The 15,246-nt window shown below is 41.9% G+C and overlaps 3 protein-coding genes across 3 annotated transcripts; 2 read left to right on the forward strand and 1 right to left on the reverse strand.

Moving 5' to 3' along the window:
- Positions 1 to 43: 43 nt before the first annotated feature.
- On the forward strand, positions 44 to 8,217 carry hgd (homogentisate 1,2-dioxygenase). Its single transcript, XM_056434270.1, has 14 exons — positions 44 to 153; positions 1,290 to 1,361; positions 1,572 to 1,660; positions 1,767 to 1,872; positions 2,148 to 2,207; positions 2,289 to 2,380; positions 2,512 to 2,546; positions 2,654 to 2,733; positions 3,003 to 3,102; positions 4,982 to 5,106; positions 6,824 to 6,928; positions 7,044 to 7,170; positions 7,547 to 7,728; positions 7,838 to 8,217. Exons 1-14 carry the CDS (start codon positions 139 to 141, stop codon positions 7,979 to 7,981), a joined length of 1,332 nt encoding a protein of 443 aa, XP_056290245.1. The 5' UTR covers positions 44 to 138; the 3' UTR covers positions 7,982 to 8,217.
- Positions 8,218 to 8,577: 360 nt separating this feature from the next.
- Positions 8,578 to 10,317, reverse strand: ndufb4 (NADH:ubiquinone oxidoreductase subunit B4). Its single transcript, XM_056434273.1, has 3 exons — positions 10,126 to 10,317; positions 8,951 to 9,094; positions 8,578 to 8,723 (listed from the first exon to the last, which is right to left on the reverse strand). Exons 1-3 carry the CDS (start codon positions 10,300 to 10,302, stop codon positions 8,661 to 8,663), a joined length of 384 nt encoding a protein of 127 aa, XP_056290248.1. The 5' UTR covers positions 10,303 to 10,317; the 3' UTR covers positions 8,578 to 8,660.
- Positions 10,318 to 10,384: 67 nt separating this feature from the next.
- Positions 10,385 to 11,633, forward strand: LOC130206349 (sperm-associated antigen 16 protein-like). The gene has a single exon (XM_056434271.1). The coding sequence runs from the start codon at positions 10,429 to 10,431 to the stop codon at positions 11,236 to 11,238; it is 810 nt and encodes a 269-aa protein (XP_056290246.1). The 5' UTR covers positions 10,385 to 10,428; the 3' UTR covers positions 11,239 to 11,633.
- Positions 11,634 to 15,246: the final 3,613 nt, after the last annotated feature.

Raw genomic sequence — 15,246 nt, forward strand, 5'->3', positions numbered from 1 at the left:
GATCTATTCTAGCCCCTCCCCCCTCCCGATCCCCCAGTGCCAGTTCACTGCACTGGGTCGAAGGGAGTGCATTCCGAGCGAGACCGAAAGATAACTTGTAACCACTGAGCTACGAGGACATTATTAAAAGACAGCACAATGTCTGGGCTCAAGGTAAGGCAGCGTTTACTCTTTTATATAGTGTTTTTAATGCAATGCCGGAAATATGCAAAGTTCTGCTTCGAGCCAGCATGGAACCGAACCGGACCCGCTGGCTAGCTAGCAGAGGGGCGGCGCTGCGTCCGGCCAATCAGAGAGCTGCATTCAGCAGCGACCCAGATGTGGTCAGAGGGGCATCGGCAGCTTCACAGAACTATCTTATCTCAGTGGGAAAGACATCAAGACAAACGAAAACAGTTGGCATTCGTGTATCTTAGTAATGAACATTAAAAGTTAGCTTTAAATTACTTCAAGTATTACTCTGTGCACGTTTAAAACATTTTTAAATTGTTATCAGAATACCCGCGTCGTTTCCCTAATAGTCGAGTGTAATGTCTGAGGATTAAGCCGTTAGGGATAAGTAAAGTGTTATGTCAGCTGGTTGCCATACATTTAACTCAAAAGCATTTAAAGAATGGACGTCACTAAGTGACTCAAATGACTGACAGGTCATGCGATTTTCACCTTTAAAAAAACAAACAGGCTTTGACTTTTATTGTTACTCTTAGTTGAATTAAATCCAACTTTATATTACATCCTTCCACTAGGAACAAACTTGAGACTCAAAAAGTTGTTTACGCATGCACCAAAGGCACATGCACGTGCACACATGGAACACATCCATGCCTGCCAGTGAGTTTGTTGCAGACCAACAATGACTCAGCAAGTTTTTCTTTGCATTGTGCCATACTTTTTGTTTCTGTGGTAGGAGAAGACATGGTTGCCATTTGCCAATGAGCAGTGCCAGTGGAGAAGAAACGGGGAGTAATAATCCTATCATAATTGAAATATTGATCAAAAAGTAGGCTACTGTGGAGGATGTTAGTGTAATTACTCTGTCACACAATACAAAAAATAATGGATGACAGTGAGGGGGGAAATTTGGCATAACTGCAGTTTGTTTGATCATAGATCTAATGTGAATCAATATGACAACAATTAACAAAAAGACAAGCCGTAATGACAAGCCTTCAACTTTAATTATAACCAGCATGAACACAGTTATCCTGCATCACAATGAAGCCCCATGATGTTTACATGTGATTTGTTTCTCACTTTAACTTTGCTTAACTTGAGAATGTCTCTTGCAGTACATGAGCGGTTTTGGGAACGAGTTCTCTTCTGAAGACCCTCGCTGTCCTGGATCCTTACCTGAGGGACAGGTAAAACACACATCCACAACAACACATTGTGGCATTCATTCATTGGATTATGTATTCACTAGTTTACCTTTCTTGTTTTTTGCATGAATACTTAATGATAAACCATGGTAGTTAGAAGAAGCACAATCAGTTTATTTGATTATAAAAGAGTAAAATCAAACGCCACGGTATTAACACCCTGTCCGAACACACTGCATGTTGCCTCTACAGAACAATCCTCAGGTCTGTCCCTACGGCCTCTACGCTGAGCAGCTCTCTGGCTCTGCCTTCACCTGCCCCCGGCCAGCCAATAAGAGGAGGTATCCATCTGTTCCAGACATTTAAATGAGCTCATTTACCACTAGAAGACCTAATGGAGCTTAGACATATTGCATTACTTAACATTGGTTCTTTTTCTTTCTCCAGTTGGTTGTACCGCATCTTGCCGTCTGTCAAACATAAGCCTTTTGCTGTGGTGCCCTGTGGAGATCTAACAGATAACTGGAATGAGGTGGAACCCGACCCTAACCAGGTATTTAAAGGCTCAAAAGGAAGCATGTTTACGTCCCTGAAAACTTGTTTTCACATTTCAAAGATCTCCATAAATTTTAATACTCACAAATAAATAAATAGGAGCATAGTTTCAGATTTTACGAGCAGACATGATAATGGTCTTCTAATCTAATTATCTCGAGAAAGCCAATAAATTTAATATGCCTTTAATTATCTGCATCAATTAATTCCTTTAATTTCTCTTTAGACACTGATGATTAAATATAGATTATAACTCTGAGATTTCTCTTACAGCTGCGATGGCTGCCGTTCACCATCCCCAAATCTACAGAGAAGAAAGTGGACTTTGTGGCTGTGAGTTTATCTTTTCTACATCATTTTTGGCATTACAGATTCATAAAAGAGATCACTGATTGGGATTGCTGTATGTCGCAGGGTCTGCAAACTGTCTGCGGTGCCGGAGATGCCAAATCTCGCGACGGCATTGGCATCCACGTGTACACCTGCAACACTTCCATGGTCGACAGGTGAGTATTTATGTGTGCAGATGTGTACCATCATCTAACAAATGGATACATTTTAACACGTTAAACAGCTACAACATCTTTGATTATGCTTTTGAAGATCATTTCTAAGTTTTTTTTTTCTTTTGTTGCAGGTGCTTCAACAACTCAGATGGAGACTTTCTGATTGGTGAGGAAAAGGGCTGATGATGTTTTCTCTGTCAACCATCACAAGAACAATGATAGCTCAATCCTTTCGACTCCTTCAAATGTTCTCCTCTCGGTTTGTCCCTCAAGTCCCCCAGCAGGGTGAGATTCTGATCACCACAGAGTTTGGGAAGATAATGGTCGAGCCAAACGAAATCGGTGTCATCCAGGTGAGGTCTTATGTTTTTCATCTTCCCAGTTTTCCCATCAACATCCCACTTACCATATTTAGAAAAACATAGTTTCAAAAATGACTTTAAAAGTAAAGAACAGTGAAGCGAGGTTCGAGCTACAGAAAGCCTGACCACCAGGATGCAAGTTTTCCCAAACAGAATAGTCCATGAACCCATAAGTGCCTCCAGCATCAGGGACATCCCACATGTGATTCATAACAGCATTAAATTGTCTTTCAACACCACTTTTCATGTGTTTTGTTCAGCAAGGAATGCGCTTCAGCGTGGATGTGTTTGGAGAAACCAGAGGCTATATACTGGAGGTGTACGGATCCCATTTTGAACTCCCTGACCTGGGACCCATCGGTGTGTGTTTGTACAATGTTTTTGAGAGTAATTTGTGAGTGTGTGTTTATCTTTCCTTGAAAGAAGCACAACCCCTTTGTGTCGGCTTCTTGTAACTGCCTGTAGTAGTTTAAATTGGTTTTCACCTTCTCCACATTTTTAGCCAAGCTGGCATCATAGAGATGGAAAGTCTAGTCGGTCAGTTGATCACCACCAAGGATTGCCATACAATGTTGTTGGTCTCCAGGATACATTCTATAGGATTACGTGAACATCAGACTTTTCCTCTGGCCACCATGAGGTTTGCGTTTATGATTTCAAGTGAAATGTTTCAGCAACTATTCGATGGATTGCTATGGACTTTGGCATAAATATCCATTTTTATACAGGATTCATTTCAATCAATATTTAATTGTGTACAATAGATTTATTTATGACCAAACTAATTTGCCAATTTCAGCATGCAAACATGCTAAACTACCATGGTGAACATGTACCTGCTAAACATCAGCATGTTAGCGTTGTATTGCATGGTAACGTACCGACGTTAGCATTTAGCTTGAACTACAGCCTCACCGAGTCGCTAGCGTATTGTATTGTTACTTTTTGGTGTGTGTGTGTGTATATACATATATATATATATATGTATTAGTGCTGTGAAAAATAACGCGTTAACTCAGTTAATTCAATTACAGGTTTAACGAGTTTTTTTTTTTTAACGCATTTAACGCATGCGCAGAATGAGCTTCCAATCCGTCTGTTGTTGGTCGTCTGGACGAAAAAAAGTCACTTGCAAAATGAGCTTCCAATACACCACTTCAATCTGAACTCTGTCCGCTCTCATGCAGACGGTCTGTTCATCGGTAATGATCCTTCCGCAGGTTCACCTCCGGAAACCTTGTTACGACTTTTACTTCCTGTAGATCAGGGTCTCAACACGTCGATCGCGACCTGCCAGTCGATCGCGGCGTAGTGTCGGTAGATCGCATGACATTAAAGAGATTGGCCCGCCCCCTGACATGTTCTCTATAGCACGTCTTTGTTCTTTTATTAAACTAAACGTCTGTTGTTGATCGTATCTCCACAGCAGCATGTCATTTCTGTCTCTTCGCGTTGCGTTAACACTTATCGATCTCCGTGCGCGCGCATCGGGACCGAGCAAAAAAAAAGTCACTTGTCCCCGCCATCCCTTTCATCACGGCCCAGTTCATGAAGAAAACCCACACAGTCAGTTTGCCTCAGCAGCTGCTAGAGGAAGACTAGAGGCCTTTAGATTGTATCATGGTGGAGTTAATGGTTGACAAACAAGAGAAAAATGTTCTGTTTAACCCTCCTGTTACCTTTACATTTACGAACATATTTTACCCTCGGGGTCAATTTGACCCCAGCAATTAAAACCTCCAGAAAATTATTAGAATTAATATTGCTTCCCAAGTTTAAGTGTGAGGTACTTTATGTTTGTTTGTTGACTACCTAAATAGCCCTTTAAATAAATAAAAAGTTGATATTTCTTATATGTTTGACACAGTGAAAAACAGCCTGGGGTCAAATTGACCCCAAAGAACACCGACATTAAACATTGAATGGGGTCAAATTGACCCGAAAGGTAACAGGAGGGTTAAACATTCTGTTTAGGATGAAGATGTATTAATGTTCCATATGGAAGAAAACTGCTAAATAACTGCTGAGTTGCAGCACCATTGTATAGAAGAATGTATAAATGTATATATCCGTCTTTTGTCATAAATCTCTATGTTCTCACAAAATATACCGAGAATATCGGTAATATGTGATTAATCATGATTAATCCACAAAAACCTGTGATTAACCCGATTAAAATTTTTACTCGTTTCACAGCCCTAATATTATGTATGTATGACCATGCATGTATGTTTTGCAGGAGCTAATGGTCTGGCCAACCCAAGAGATTTCCTTTGCCCAGTTGCTTGGTATGAGGACCGCGAATTGCCCACGGGTTACACCGTCATCAACAAGTACCAAGGAAAGCTCTTCGCCTGCCAACAGGTGCTTTTTTTTGTGACATTTCCTTTTGTGTGTCAGTACACTCACATGTACACATTTGGCATACTTGCCCTATTAGCCAATTTAGGTCTTTGTTTGCTTCAGTAGACACCATCGAGCCACAACGATGATTAACAGGAAACTTGCCCAACTGAAGCATATGATCCATTCGCCCTTTTCTGCCGAATGAATTGCCGTTCCTGATGATTTAATATCGAAGTGTTCGCCGTTATCCATGCAGCAGTTTTCCACCTTGACTCCCTTATGAACCTTAATTACTCATAATTAGTTAAGGCATTATGGAGTTACATGCGGTGTACCTGTGAAGCTCTGCTTTGTCTCAAGTTAAGCTTTAATTTCACCATATTTCACTGAGGGAATGATCCTGCCCCTTCCGAAATGTCCTGTTGGGCGCATAATTGGATCAACACATAATGTCTGACAGGAGTTTTTTTTTACCGAGACAGGGAGGAGGTGGGAGGAGAAGTTTGTCAGGATTGGGGGTTGGGGTGTTGTAACCGTGGAAACCGTGTCAAACTCAACATGTCACACTGTTATTATTCATTGTATGAAATACACAAGGGCAATATACTGTCATTTTTGGAGCAAAAAAAAAAAAAGTCATCGATCTAGCTGCCCCTACATGAGTATCCGCCCTGTTATGTGCAAGGTGTCAGAGGTGGCGGCTGCCGGCTGCACCTGACACTCTTTCGCTGGTGTTCACTCTTTCCCAAGCGAAAAGGGTGAGGCTCCAGGAGTAAGAAAATAAGATGGGGGATGCTAGCCTCACCTCAAGGAAGACGCTGACACTCCCGTCTGGTCCTGTGGTTTTTTCCCCCCGCAGAGTGTTGAAATTGCTCAAATTAACTTATTATTTGCTTGACTGGGCCAATATGTTTGTGTTTTGTGTGCATGTGTGTGCACATGCACACAAAAATCCCTCCTCCGTTTTCCATTCATTTTAATCGAATGTGGTGGAGTTACCATGGATGAATGTTCAAGAAATCACCTGCACAAGCTTTCCCAAAGGCCTTTTTGGATGGTAACTCCTGTATGTCGTGTGTGTGGCCAAGGTTCTTTCCTGGTGTTTTTTAGTTATGTAATGTGTATGAATTTACTTATGCACATGTTTGTGTATGCATATGTGTTTTATTGTTAGTGTACTAGCTGTTCATGCGTGGAAATGTGCGTGAGCATGTGTGTAAGGAGCACAGAGGTCACTCAGGAGGCAGTTGAGTTGTAATGAATTATATTGATTTCTAGAACTGCTGTTGAATGTCTTTTTCGTAGTGGCATTATCAGAACAGAGAAACGGTATCAAATTGCTGTGGTTTTAACAATCAAGATAAATAAATATCTCTGCAGCCACTGTTACTGCTGCTCCCTCCCCCCTAACTGTGTCGCAGCGAGCGTCAGAATGCTCAAAGTTTTCGAAAGTTTGATTGTGAAGCCAATTACCCCATAATACCTGGAGCCGCGTCTCACAAAGAACAGTTAGGATGAAAGAGAAGAAAGAAGCACACTCTTTCACAATCAACCCATTTCATTATGACCAGTTTTTTCTCTCTTTATGTCAAGAAGTACTCTCTCTGGGAATTTAAGATTACAAAGACATTATTCATTATTCCCTTTTCCCGGTGAAAAGCTCAATTTAAAATCTTTTGTGTTTGTTGCTCAGGCAGTCTTGTTTGATTTGTTTGCTTCTCTGCTTTGCACGTAGGATTTCTCTCCATTCAATGTGGTTGCTTGGCATGGGAACTACACACCTTACAAATACAACCTGAAGAACTTCATGGTTATCAACGCTGTGGCCTTCGACCATGCGGTGAGTCATATTTTTAAAGACACAGACCCGCTCCAATATGCTACACCACATTTCAGAAAACAAATTGAACTGTCGACATCGAGCTCGCCCTCACAAGTTATTGATCTTCCTATAGGATCCATCTATCTTTACTGTGCTGACTGCCAAATCCACGCGACCTGGTGTGGCGATTGCTGACTTTGTCATCTTCCCCCCTCGGTGGGGTGTGGCTGACCACACCTTGCGTCCACCATACTATCACCGTAGGACCACAATAATACACACACACACACACACGCATGTAAAAGCAAAAGCAGAAACAATGAATTTGAGACGTGGCTGAAACTGAATCCCAATTTGAATGGAAATGTAAAAGTCGGTCTTGTGAAGCTCATTTAAGTCGATCATGAAATGAAACAAGCCAGCCAGAAACTAACTGTCGATTTACACAACCAGTGTCAAGACAGCAGGTGATAATAATCCGCCTGCTGTATGACGTTTTTTTCTCCACTGACGCACCGCCACAGCCCCTTTTGTCAGTTTTCACCACAGATCTATAAAGCCATCTAGTGGAAATCAGTGTTACAGCTTGCATTATACACAGTATTGCATTACAGCTCCTCCTGCTTGTCACTTTAGGGAACTGCATGAGTGAATTCATGGGTCTGATCGAAGGCCACTATGAAGCTAAAGAGGAGGGCTTCCAGCCAGGAGGGGCCAGCCTACACAGCATCATGACACCACACGGCCCGGACGGCGAATGCTTTGAAAAGAGCAGCACTGCTGAGCTCAAACCTGAGAGGGTGGCTGAGGGAACTATGGTAACATAATAATACATATGTTTTAAAGTCAACTAGAGAAGCAGCATCAAAAGTCTGAAACCAGTTCCATGGCATCAGTAATTAAATGTCACATCTTTTCTTTCTGCAGGCGTTCATGTTTGAGTCATCCTTCAGCATGGCCGTGACCAAGTGGGGTCTGCAAACATGCCAGAGGCTTGACAAGAGCTACCATCAGTGCTGGGAATCTCTCCGCAGCCACTTTAATCCCAACTGGAAGCCCAGCAAACAGTAGAAGAACAAAAGGACTAAGAATAAATATAAATCAATTGTAGTTGCTAAATAGACAATACTTAATTTAACTTTATTAAATATAACTATGTAATATTTTGGCAACTGGGATTTCTTTGTGTTTTTGATGTCTGTTACTTACATTACAGAAGTGTAAACCACTAAGATTAGAGTTGTATAATTAAGAGTAAAACACAGAGTTGTTGTGTCATGGCAGTAATAAAAATCCCTACGGTGCAACATGTTTTTTTCTACAGGCCACTGTGCAGATCAGTCATGCTGAACATGTAAGCATTGTGTCTTCTCTACTTGTGCCAATTATCTTAAATGTACCATTATCACACAGTTGTCATTTAGCAAAAGCTTTACACTGACTCGCTCAAGGGCACCTCAGTGATCAAAGATTGTGAAGACAAGTGCATCTTGATTACTTTTTTGTGCAGAATGTAATGTATGGGGCAAGCAACAACGTTTCACCGACAACAACAATTTATCTTTAATCTTGTCACGAGGTGAGCCTCACTTCCCCAGTCTACTGACTCTGCACATATTCACCATGTATTCTTCCCACTTCTGCCTCAACAATCAAAAGCACATGACTGTTTTTGACAATAATTTTATTTGTTAATAATAACACAGACAGGCATCACTAGCACACGAAGGAGGTCTTGATACATCAGAGCTCATGTTAACAAACTGTACTTTCGGTTGAGGGTTCCAGCCTTAATCTGCTCTTCCTTCCTATCCTGTAACAGACATATGAAATATTATGAGTTAATAAAGTTTCCATGTCAACAAAGTCATATAACCCACTTCCCTTTGCGTACATTTCCTCAACTGCTCGTTTTATGAGTGAGCATTTTGTGATTCTCATGCAGTTTTTGTTCCTCCCAGCAGAAAGAGGGAGCCCAACATCATGATACGTATGAATCAGTAATCAAGCAAAGAAAATTCTGGGTATGTTGTCTCGTACCCTGTCCGTCTTGAAGAGGTAGTAGAGGACAAAGAGAGGCACAACTCCAAAAAATGCACCCAACAGAGAAGTCTTGAATGTGGGCCTGAAGTTGGAGTAGGGGTTGGCGCGTGCATACACCCAGCGTGTCAGCGCTGGGTCTTCCTGTAGAGAGAAGAATGCAATTCAATTTCAATGCTCATCCTAAAAACTGAATCTTTGCAGTGTAGAAAAAAGATTAGTCAAACTATTATTGACTAAACATTACTAAAGCAAAGACACACGTATACAAGATATAGTAATGTCATGATACTGGAAAACTGTTTTCCACTAAACAACAATCTATATCCAGAAGCCTTTTATTATCATTAGGAAAACAGTCAAACAAACTTTGCTACGGGAGAAACCTTTGGAAGAGCTACACAGAAGGTCCCCCTGCCAGGACGGGCCTTTTCCACCAAGGACTTTTGATGAAGACTACAAACCGTAACGATGAAAAATAATGAGAAATTTAATTTAGCTGCTTCCGTTTCAGGGTTCTGGTAGTGTGCATGTTGGCTTACTGGGACACTTGGACAAAGCTGAGTCATTGTTAATATTGTTAGAAACATATTTTCTAATAAGTCACAAAATAGACAACCCAAATGAAATAAGCTCTGTCAAATGTATTATTTTCTTTTCGTGAGGAGTTGTGTAGTTTCAGGCATCGACAAAGTCCATTGCATGTTGGTGTCGTGCAGAACAAGATGTATTGCTGCTCGATTGAAGCAGCTGAAGCGGGAGCAGTCTGGACGAGGCTCGGTTTAGTTGCAGGGTTGAAAGGGACAGGAATGAAACCATTTACTCAATGTTAATCTTGAACAAGTAAATATGTAGTGCATTAGCTCCATCTCTAGCATATGGCAACAGTGAAGCACTTGACTCGCGTTACATCTAAAAATATATACGAAATAATGGATTTAATGTTGACGTACACAGTATGGCTAACGTCACTGTCGTTCAGGTGTTCGTCCAAACTGAAACCTTCCTGATAATATGATTAACTCCAGCCAGTACCGCATCACAACAGCATGCAAAACAATATGAGGCACTAAAGTCGTCCTTTAGTAAAAACTGGGTTCGTTTGATTTGCGTGCACGGGCTTATTGTTAGCCATTTCCAAAGGTGACATTGCTAGCTAGCAGATCGCCACTTACAATGAGCTCTTTTCTGTGCGGGTTGTTGAGCTGCATCTGGTACTGCCTCTTTAGATTCGCCCGTAGCGCTGCCCTGTCCTCTTCGGCACGTCGCTGATCCAGTGAGACATTAAAATACTCATTTGGGTCGAGCGTTTTTGGCCGAGAAGCCAAGGGCGCCTCTCGGTAGTCCGCCATGATTGTTTGATGACGCGTAGAACAGGGCGGATGTGATCTCGTAAAGTCTCGCGTTGATTGCAGGAATCGTCGCCATGGCAACATCAAACTTTCTCTCGCTGTTAGGTCCACGTATCAAGTGAAGCAATGAGCGCAGGTCACAAAAAACAGGAAAAGGAAGAGAGTGTTCTGGATGAAAGTGATGACTACTTTAAGTATGAAGAAGTGTCTCTCGCGGATGACTGGAGTTTGACGGAAGGGGTGGAAGATTTGGAGGCAACGGTAAAAACTATCCAAGCCCGGGCGGAGGCCGGCGCTCCTTCCACCACACACCACCGACCCCAGGCCGTGGAGGACTTCCTGCGCAACTTCCTTTTCCAAATGTGCATGACAGAAACACTCGATTGTTTTCAGACCGAGTGGAGCGAGATGGTGCAGAGAGGACTGGTGGACACAGAACATGTTGATGTGGTACCGGACGTGCACGTTGAAAACCAGCGTCTGGACAGCGAGCTGAAAAACGCGCAGCGGGAGGGAGAGGAGTACAGGCTGGCGGCATCTGCCGGAGCTGAGACATTGGCGAGGGTCCAGAAAGAAAGGGACTTCCACCGGATGCAACATAAGCGTGTTGTCCAGGAGAAAAACAGGGTGATCGAGGAGATAAGAAAGCTTAAATCACAGTGCGACCACTACGAACCCGCGTTGAAGCGAAGTCATGAAAAATACCAAGCCGTTTTAAAGCAGACCATGCTGGTGGCTTTAGAAAGGGACAAGGCCTTCGTGCAGGCGAAGAGTCAGCTGCTGCAAAACGTCCCCTTCTGTGGGGAGGTAGGGGGAGAAGTAGCGGGGAACAGCCCAGGAGAGCCAAGTGTCAAAGGGACAACCCATCCAGGGATCCAGCCGAGACCTCCTCCATCTGCAAATAGTCCAAGGAGTCAGACTCGGGGAAGTGAGTGAAGGCAAATGTGTGTTGAAGTAAATACATAAGACTAAAAATCAGGTTTCTGGTACCAACACTTTCCTGAAGTAGGCAATTTACATTTGGAAAACTTGTGTGCCCATCTTTAATACCCCATGTCCATTGGGATATTGAAACACAAAAACATTATTACATTCACCAACAGTTTAAAAAATATGATTCTGTGTGAATCCCACAATAAAAATGTTTGATTCGTTTATTGTGTCTTGTAAGATTTACCTTGAGTTCATGCCCACTTAGTCTACCCTGTCTAAGGGGGTGATAATTATTTTATTTGGGCAACACATAGATATACAGGACTGTCTCAGAAAATTAGAATATTGTGATAAAGTTCTTTATTTTCTGTAATGCAATTAAAAAAACAAAAATGTCATGCATTCTGGATTCATTACAAATCAACTGAAATATTGCAAGCCTTTTATTCTTTTAATATTGCTGATTATGGCTTACAGCTTAAGAAAACTCAAATATCCTTAAATATTAGAATATCATGAAAAAGTATACTAGTAGGGTATTAAACAAATCACTTGAATCGTCTTATTAACTCGAAACACCTGGAAACACATTTTCAAATGTTTGATTTTGTTTTGCTGTTATAAATCTTTTTTTACTTGGTCTGAGGAAATATTCAAATTTTATGAGATAGGATTTTAGAGTTGTTTTTAATAATATCTGCATCGCTCTGTTGTTGAGGTTCACACATGGTGCATTATAGATTATAACCACTAGAGGGCAATCTCTAGCAATCGTTACACTACCCAGAGTGGATATCATCTAACTGCAGCCTCACATTGGAGGAGAAGTAGAACGTAATAGCAGCAATCTGCTGAGCTGCACTCAGGGATAAATCAGTAGTACCAGTTACCGGCTTCATTCCTGCTCTATTTTCCCCTTGACAACCACAGAAATGCTACCGCTTGTTTGCATTGGGCCTGGGTGGAAATAAGGCCACGCCGTGCAGTGGGAGAGCCTCCCTAATACTGACATCGCAATTTCAACTTGCTATGTGCACTGAAATTACTTTGGAATCCTAATACAAATATCACATTGTAGGGTATAATATCCACCTATATGGTCAGATCAATACATAATTATATTTGCAAGATGCAATATCACTTTCTTGCAGCTATATTTCCTTTTGTAAGAGTTTATCTTTTTGTACTCTATTACACCAGCTGGGTGACATTTAAGAATATCTGCACTATAGTTATGTAGCCTTTTCACAGATATACTTTACACTTGGATTATACAATAGAGATACAGCTTCTCACAGGGATTCTTCTTTTTCTCCCTATTCTTGCACTTTAAACTGAAGTTGCAGAGCACAGAGATTCTGAGAGAGCTCTTTGAGGCCAAATTATTGTCCTCTTTGGTTTGAAAAATCCAATTATGACTTCAAAATCTAATGTGAGACCACACTCCCCAGCCAACATCTTTGCATAATGTTCAGAGAATCATTTGGATTCAAATGAATTATTAATAACTGGCAGGCACCCGGCAGACCTCCTGGATTTAGTATTGAACTTTGGGACGGTTCTAAGTCTTTTTTTCCTCCTCTTTCTTTCTTTCCTTCCAGCCTGCATCTTTTCCGTCAACCTCCACATCCCTTTATGTCTTTTCTTTTCTCAGAACATTTGGTATTTTAGTCTTTAGCGTACATCAGGGATGCTGACTGAGGTTTATTTGGATGCACTCACTGTGCAAAGTGTTTGACAACTAATACAGCGATAAAGATGTGATACAGATATGGAGGCAGTTACAGAGTGAGAGATAGTACAGGAACCAAAAGTTATGGAGGTTTTCTATCAGCAGTCCATGCTACCCTGCAAGACTGAATCACTCCCAGTAATCATACGTCTTTTGAGCTGTTTTGGTCTTCTAAAATGCGAGCCTGGCTTGGAAAGTGGAAGCAGGTTTCTTTTCTGACCACAAGTCATAAGTACTTTTCTCCATATTCTTTACCAAAGGCCCCTGAAGTGGTTTGCAGACTGAGACAATTACCTAATGTGTTTTGCTCTTTGGTACTTATTCATGATATTTCCTGCTCCCAGAGACTTCATTACTCGTCTGCCCTTGAGGAATGCAACTAAGGAATGTAATTTTCCTTTCCACTCTTGTTTTCCTCTACAGTACATAGTTGTGCCAGTTTAAAGCCTTTGTACATTTCACAAATGGTTACAAAGTCAATTAACTGGGAGTTGGAGGAAGGAGGCTTGCTATTCACAACCAACAATTTGTACATCCCGTGCCCACATGACCTACCCGCATCTCCCTCCCTCCCTGATTCCTCACGTCTGAGGAGCACGGTTGTCTTTCACAGCCTCTATAAGACGTTTTAAACTTCGTTGCCCAATCTTAAATGTCCGAAGCTGATTGGAATTCCTCCCCTGCCTGGCCGACTCCCTGTGCTGCCACCACTGACAGCTCTGTCCACCTCACAGCCTGTGACGACCTTTGTGTCATACCAAAGACAAATGAGAAGGAGAGCCCGCTCGGCTCAGGATGAACCAAACCTGCTTTGCATATCTTTATCTCTCTGTGCCTATTTCTCACTGAATCCTTTGTCTTGTTTAGGCAACTGATTTACACCAGGCTCTGAATTCTGATTGATTGAGAGAGATTGCTTTAGTCTCGTTATAGCCATATATATGATATGTTGGCTCCTCATTCCTTGAGTTATATTTAAAAGAAATGCTGCTCTCTCCATTTATCATCAACTATCTCTGCCTTCCTATTCTAATCTATATCTATGAAATAGATTCACCCTGTCTGAGAGTATTCCCTTCTTAATAAATCAGCTTACCATAGACCTATATAGTGGGCAGCGAGTCAATCTCAGCAATATTTCCTGCTTTAATGTACTGAGCAGGGCAGAGATGGGACCGTGGCAGTGACTCAGCAGGCATTCATCATTTACACAGATGAATTGCTCTGAGACAGAATTGACAACATCTTTATTTCAGCCTATGTTCATCTTGGCGCTCGGCTTTTAGCTCAGTTTATAGATTTCTTTCTAATTATCTGCTGAAATTTAAAGGTATTTATCACGTGTGAATACCTCATAGTGAAGGATGTGGGTACGCCCAGGCGTACCCACATCCTTCACTATGAGGTATCCAGTGTCCAGCATGTTGTCGTTGGTGTGGGAACTTCATGTAAAACGAGTTTTGGTTAAGATTGTAATGTCTTTGCTTCTTTTGGGTTCAGGAAAGTCCTGAGAAAACTTTTTTAATACTCTGGGTGAACTCAACATGTGTGGTGTTAAAGTGTAAAACCACACTGTTTATACTCGAATTCCTGACATTTTATGCAGAGTCATTTTCCAATCATAGCTATTGTTTGATTTCCAACCAGGCAAAGTGGAACACCGCCTTAGGGCCTCGGAGGTCCCTGTTCAAATCCCTAATTGTTTTTGTGACATATCTTAATTAAGGAGCTTGTAGTACCATATTGCCCCACTAGAGAACTGCGCTCACTAAATGCGGGGCTACTTATGGTTCCTAGAATCTTAAAAAGTAGGATGGGAGCCAGAGCCTTCAGGTATCAAGCTCCTCTTTTATGGAAGCAGCTTCCACCTTCAGTCCGGGAGGCAGACACAGTCACCTCATGTAGAGTAGACTGAAGACTTTCCTCTTTGACAGAGCTTATAGTTATAGGGCTGAATCAGGTTTGCCCTGGTCCAGCCCCTTGATATGCTGCTAATGGCTTATAGGCTGCTGGGGGACGTTTAGGATACACTGAGCACCCATCTCCTCTTCTTTATCTACTTATGGATGAATATTCATCTCTCCATTGCACATTATTAACTCTGCTTTCTCTCAGGAGTCCTTGTGACTTCACGTCTCATAGGGTCCATTGGACCTGGCTGGGTCTGATGCCATGGCGCTGCTCTCTATCTGCCTGATGGATCATGGAGGTCCGGATCCGGGATCCGCCGACATGCCCATTCTAACTATCTCTGTCATATGTGTGTTGTGTTTGTGTAA

Source organism: Pseudoliparis swirei, chromosome 16 (assembly GCF_029220125.1).
Source record: "Pseudoliparis swirei isolate HS2019 ecotype Mariana Trench chromosome 16, NWPU_hadal_v1, whole genome shotgun sequence".
Taxonomy (NCBI): Eukaryota; Metazoa; Chordata; class Actinopteri; order Perciformes; family Liparidae; genus Pseudoliparis; species Pseudoliparis swirei.